Genomic DNA, 6,841 nt, shown 5'->3' with positions numbered 1-6,841 from the left:
CTCTTTTGAATATGATTGGGGACCCATCCCAAGGGCCAACTGTCCCCAAGACCTCTACCTTGGGAAGACTGCCTGCCTTGGCCGCTCATTGAACACTTGGTTGTTGACACCCAAGTCCCTGTTCTTAGGAGCCCCAATAAATCATAATAAGATAAACTAGAGAATAGGTGACATGCACACATACACACAGTCCCCCATCCACTGTTGGCTCTGGTGTCTTGTGTGAGGTCAGGTGTGGAATAATGATGAGAGTGCTGGAGAAAGCCATGTAGACCCCAGATATCGTATTGATGGTGAAAGTTTACTAGGGACACTATGTGAAGTGTTTACATTGTGCCAAACACAGATTAAAACTGAAAATCGGGTGCCCACGAAATCTTCATTCTCCATTATCCTGAAATTGGGTGTTGCATAAACAAAATCCTGAGCTTCTCTACCTAATTTTTTTTTTTTTTTTTTACTCTAAATAATCTTTAGATTTCAAAGTTGTATGTCTCCATAGCTTTGGGTCACGAGTTACCTTGAGTTCTCTGACAAGTTAATGCATTGTTAGGGAGGTTATTTCTGAGTAAAATATGCACACGTAAACAAATCCCCTAACCATGTATATGTTTTAATTGCTTTCTGGGCATTCATTTGATTAAATCCTAGGACGCAGCAATAATGTACATGTGTCCAAGAGCATAGCACGTATATTTATGCATACATAAAAACACGGGGTGAAGCATGCTATTTTAAGAGTCTGAACTCTATCTTTCAACAAAGTTTAGCTGCTTTCCTTTTGCAAATGCATTTAATTTTATCTGGAAACTTTCTGACGTTAGAAATAGAACAACTGTAGTTTCTCATTATGTTTGCTGCCAGAATCCATGCTTGGTTGCTCAACTAAAGACCTTATATTGCTAATTACTACCACATGCCCATATCCCAAGCGCAAGAAAACTTATTGATTCTGACAGCCCATTCTCTCAACACTGAATTCCAAATGAAAACTCAAATTTTGGCCAAACATAACATTTCATCAATCTTGTTCTACTGACTGGAAAAACAACATCAAACAAAGGGTGCTAATGGCCCTTTATTACCGTTTCTTTCCCAAGCTTATATTTTCTGATGAAAGATCTAAGTGACCAAAGGGCTTCTTTAAACTACTTAGTAATTAGCTTTTGAACCAGGAAACAATGCGTAAAGTGAGCAGTCCCAGTGTTGATGACAGAACCTACTCTCTGTCCCCCTGGGTCGGGGGACATCGGAGACCCAAAGAGAACATTAAAAGAAAAGTGTGCATTTTTGTAAGAAGAGATGGCAAAGAGAGAGGGAGGGAGAGGGAGAGAGGGAGGTGGGTGGAGAGAGAAAAAAAGAGGGGGGGGTAGGGAGAGAGAGTGAGAGAGAGAGAGAGAGAGAGAGAGAAGAGAGAGAGAGAGAGAGAGAGAGAGAGAGGCTAAAAGCAATGATAAAAGATTATAGAAGTGGAGGCAGAACAAAAGCTACAGGAAGCCTGTGATCTGAAGTCATCGCCACATGGGGTTGGAATGCATGTGTGAAGGCAGAAAAATGACCAGGATCAGACCAGGCCAGGGAGTGAGCATTGTCTGAGGGTCTCTTCTGGGTTAGCCATCAACTAAAGCTGCCAGCCACCAGACCCATCTAACATTTGACAAGGGAAACTATTTTGGGGGAAAAAAATTTACCTGGCGTGAGAGTCAAGAAATATTCTCAACATAGACTTCAGGGCAATCGATTTTATTGACTCCATCGGGGGCAGTAATAAGAAAATGCTGGCTGGGACAGCGGGGTGGGGAGGCCGTAAAGAGAGCCCCAGCCCTCAGAATGCCTTCTGCTTTATGGCAACATGTCTACACCTTAAAGGCAAAACAGACAGAGAAGCTGTTCTCCGCTTGGCATGGAACAAATGACCAATGGGAATCTCTGGACATACTTGGCCTTTTGGATCCAAGCAGTGGCCCAGAAATCAGAACAGCTTGGTTCCAATCTCATCCAGGGCTGTTAAGATAACAGGAAGAGGAGGGCTCCATTAGAGGGAAAGGTGGAGCAATGTGATGCCTCCACAGAAAAGACGCCAACTGGCCTCCTCTCGCCCACTGCCCTTTGTTCTTTTGAAAGGAAACGGGTATCCTGTGGATAGTTCAAGAAAACGAGCCCTTTTTTCCACCTCTTCATTTGCTGAAAGGCGGCCTGGACACCTGAGCTCAGGAGCTACTGGAACCACCACAGGAGAGGAGGCTCCATCCAATATGACTACCAGGCGAGAAGGAGGAAGTGATGGAGGGAAATACAATGGTACTGGTTTGATCTTCTCTTTAAAAAACAAAATAGGCTATTACAGAGTTTGTCGGAAAAAGGACTGGGCGGGGGGGTGGGGCAGGGGTGGGGAACCTAGTTCCATGATAGGAAGTCTCATGACTAGGAAGGGACGTGAGTGATGAAAATATTCTGTATCTAGATCCGGGTGGGAGGGACTGTGCACATAGGTGCAGATTCCTCGAGCTGTACATGAAAGCACACATCTTACTCTGTGAAAATTAAAACAAAAAGAACAACTCAAAAAATAATAAACAAAACCTCAAAAACAAAAACAAGCAAATAAAGCTGAGTGCCCAAGAAAAAGCTTTTTTACAAATGTAAAGATGGCTGCTGCCAACCCTGCCTCCCCCCAACGCTTTCCTTGCAGAATGGTGGCTGGCAAATGACAGGGTGGTGAGGTCCTGCCATTTACTCCGGAGTAAAACTTCTGGTTGATAAGGGAACCACATACTGATACCGATATTGATAAAGTGATCTGAGCACAAATTGAAATAGCCCCCAAGTAGAAAGCATTCACATACGGGAAGCCGAAACAAAAGACTGACCAAGAATATTCTGCGGGGCCCTGACACACCGTAAATATATCTTGCCCAAAAGGAATTTCAACTGAGTAATGAGCCCCTTAGAGGACAAGCTCTGTGCCTCCTGGCTAAGGAAAACTGGTTTCATGGTGGCTGCAATGCCTTACAGTAAGCAAGGTGACCTTGATTTTGTCTTCCCTAAGACTTCCCTGCTGGAGTATGATCCCAGGTTACTGCTGCACAGAAACCCCCATAAAATGGCATCGTCTTAGTCCGAAGGACCAGAGTGTCGTCACTACGCCAGATAGTTTGAAAAATGAATGAGCTTTGTTTACTTGTTAGGAATCGAAACACATGGACCTCTTCCAGAATAAATCTAGTATGTCTCTTGGAAAGATGGATGGGGAAGAAAGTTGTGAACTGGGAACAGGCCTAGAGAGTTGGCCCAAGTGTGACAACCTGGGTAACCTCTGACATCACACCCCACACAGAACGTAAACCTTCCCTCACGAAGGTGGGGTGGGTGGGATGGGAGAGGGGCAGGGTGCAGGTGCCACCGCCACAGGGACTCTTGGAAGCCACTCAACCACATCTTTTCTGATGCAACTGACTTACTTTCTGCCTCCATGTTTGTTAAAAGTCCCGCCGAATTTATTCCGATTCAGGATGAGAGCAGCAATTTCGGGCACGTAGCGGGCAAACATTGCCTACATGCATGAAACAAAGAAACAAGAGCCAAAAAAAAAAATGGCATGCAGAGAGGATTCTACCGCAGCGGAGGCAGCGAAACCTCCTGGCATACTTACTTTCTCCCACTGACCGCGCTATATGAGCCCCCGTATTTCTTGCGGTTGCCTATTAATTCTATGATTTCAGGGACGTAGCTGGCAAACATGGCCTGAGGAGAAGATAGGAGACAGAAGAGAGACTAAAAAGACAGGCCAAAGAAAGGGGGTGACCTTTTCAAAAGGGGGGATACTAAGATCTGAAAACACAAAAGGATTAGAACTGCAAAGGTTCTAAGGTATATACTGATACGCTAGCTTATAAAAAAAATAAATAAATAAAAGCACAAAAAGGGCAAGCTCCTGAAAATGCACGGGACAAAACAAACATTAGCCAACCCGAGAAACTAAAAATAAATAAATAAATAAATAAATAAATAAATAAATAAATAAATAAATAGATGAAAAGTAAATAAATAAATAAAAATCACAGTTCAGAAAAATACAAAGGAAACGGGAATAAATAATTTGACACCTAGCTTTTCTTCCTGAAGAGAAATAACTAAAGGAGATGAATGCTGGGGAAATTACACACTCACACACCCACACACACGCATTCACACACACACGCACACATACACACACATTATTGCACGAGAAGACCTTTCTTTCTAGTTAAAATTTAAAAGAGAATCAATGCCTGTATGAGTGACTAAAGACAATAAACACCATGTTTTAAAAAATATAAACTTTTCCATTTAAAAAAATCACTAAAAAGCACATGAGGTAAATTTAGAAAATCACATGGGAGGAAAGTAGAGCAAGGAGAAACACATATCTGCCATGTTTTGTCCAACAAACACTGTGCTTGTGGCTGGATCAATGGGTCCCGTTACCTGCGGAGACCTCGCAGGTGCTGCGGAAGCACCTGCCTTAACGTACCCACGCACACATACATTTATATACATTTTTTAAAATGTATATGTCGTATGCATAGAAAACAGAGAGACGTATATGCATAACGTAAATGCGTGTGCGGTGTACATATGTGAAAGCTGTGTGTGAAGTAGGATTTTAATCGCTTACCTCATACACAGCAAAAACCTAAACTTAAAGTGAGCTACTTTGAAAGACAAAAATGCAGCAACCGCCAATTCGTTACCCCAAGTCCCCATTGAAAATTACATCATAACCGACCATTATAATCGGCACAGACCAGAAAAGCAAATCGAGAAACTTTCTGAATTACAAAGGGGGAGAAAAAATACCCCAGGTGTCATCCATAATGGAGTCTGTTGGCTGTTTATAAAACCAACACACAGCTCACGTGGTAATGGCCACCTGGACGAGGCCAGCAGGCTCTCCATCCTCTGATTTGGGGACCCTACTCTTTAGGGTAGGCCCCAGCCACAGTGTTTGTTGGAAGTTTGGGGAGGACTGCGAAGGGGCGGGGGAGCTCTTGAAACCGCAAACTGTATATAGAGTATCTACAGCATCTACCAGGCTCAGGTGACAGCAGCTGTCCTTATAGAATATCAGATGCTGAATTACATGACTATGGGACAGACACTCTCACTTAATAAGTGAGAATCACTTTCTTAAGACAATTAGGTTTGCTCCTGGCTAAATGGCTGTCCCTGACAAGGACAATATGCCTGGGTCTCTGAGAAACAAGTATAATACAACAAAGAAATATACAGAAAAGTCATCCTCACACCTGGGTTTACTTAGCCTGACTGTAACACTAAGGCAATAGCTTGCTTCTAATGCAGAAACACAGTATCAAAATACAAACCTTTAAAGAAATGGATAATAGAAAATATTAATGACCATAAAAATCAACATTGTAATAAAGAGTTTTTACCAGTCCCCCGAGGATGAAGAAGACCATGAAGAGACGCCCAAGCGTGGTTTTTGCATACACGTCCCCATAGCCAACAGTGGACATGGTGACCATGAGTAAATAGACACATTCCCAGTATGTAAGAGCCTGGTTGTTTTGGAAATTTTCCCATGGGTCCCCTGAATTCTCCACCTAAAGCAAGGGGACAGGGGAGAAAAGGAAAATGTTATACTGTATGAATGTGTGTGTGTGTGTGTGTGTGTGTGTGTGTGTGTGTGTGTGTGTGTCTATAATAAACCAGGAACACAAAGCTCCAGCAGGATGCTTCCGGAGGTCTTTGCTGCTCTGGGCTGAGTTCTGTAAGCGAGGGCTGAGCAGCTAATAGAGAAGGTAAAAGGGGAGTAACATAGCCATGACTTCCTAGGTGATTGAGGCAGAGAGGGAAAGGAATGGAAGTAAATATCCCTAGTCCATTTTCCTTCTCATTGTTGAAAATGTGAAGCCAGTTGAATTTTAGGGCATTGCCATGGCCATGTTTTATGGCATTCCCTTCAAGGAAAGAGCCCGAGAGCCCTGCCCTAACCTTCTCAGTGAGTTCCTGCTCAGTCTCAGAAGGCCCAACTTACATGCTCCCAAAGAAAGTCTAGACGCCCCACCGACAGAGGGCCCCACCTTTCATCATCTGACCAAGGCGATGCCCGGTAGCCCTCCCTCCTTCGGCTCCTACCCCAGACCCCCATCAGCATCTCTTGGAGTCTGACTCCGCCTCCCTGCTTTGCAGAATGTCAACACTGGCTCTACCCTGCAGACTGCAGGAATTTCCCTGGGAGCACAGTAAGTGAGCTCATGAGAACAATTTGCTTTCACACAACCCTTTAGACCAAAGGATAGCAAGCTTTTCCTGTTAAGGGCTAGATAGTAAATATTTTCAGCTTTGAGGGCCATACACCTTCTTATCTCTGTAGGGACAACTGACTCTGCACTTGTAGGTGAAATCAGCCAGAGGCAAGACTTAAACTAAGGAAGCATGGTCAAATTTGGAAACCTTTGGCACCAGGGCTGTAGTTTACCCATCTCTGCTTTAAATTTTAAAAAACACTTTCAGTCCTCCCACCGTATTTGATCTGCCAACAAAGCTGTGAAGCAGGCAACAGAGATACTTTAGATACTCTCAGGGGAGAGGAAGAGATGGGAGCTGGATCTCTAGGTCTACCCCAGAACCCAGGCCCACAATACACCGGGTGCCTGTAATCTATCAGCATGGCTGGTGCGGAGGGCAGGTCCCCGTGCTCCCTGGCCTCCAACTATGCCTCTGCAGAAAGTTTCCTGGACCTGGCCTCTGTCACACATCAGCACTTGCCCTCAACGTGCCGTTTTCATGGAGGTTCCCTGAGAAGGAGAAGATACTTCACACGGGAGGAAAGTAC

At 44.1% G+C, this 6,841-nt stretch overlaps 1 protein-coding gene across 5 annotated transcripts in view; it reads right to left on the bottom strand.

The window, feature by feature from the left end:
• KCNMA1 (potassium calcium-activated channel subfamily M alpha 1) overlaps positions 1–6,841 on the bottom strand; it is a 686,137-nt gene that overhangs the window by 214,052 nt on the left and 465,244 nt on the right. For all 5 annotated transcript variants that reach the window (XM_025049379.1, XM_025049381.1, XM_025049380.1 and 2 more), the window contains exons 8-9: positions 5,436–5,606; positions 3,653–3,744 (exon numbers count right to left, since the gene is read on the bottom strand). In XM_025049379.1, the coding sequence (XP_024905147.1) occupies positions 3,653–3,744; positions 5,436–5,606 (263 nt within the window). The remainder of the gene's footprint in view (positions 1–3,652; positions 3,745–5,435; positions 5,607–6,841) is intronic.

The sequence above is a fragment of the Pteropus alecto genome, unplaced genomic scaffold, assembly GCF_000325575.1.
Source record: "Pteropus alecto unplaced genomic scaffold, ASM32557v1 scaffold155, whole genome shotgun sequence".
Lineage (NCBI taxonomy): Eukaryota > Metazoa > Chordata > Mammalia > Chiroptera > Pteropodidae > Pteropus > Pteropus alecto.
This window is presented reverse-complemented; position numbering and strand designations above follow the sequence as displayed.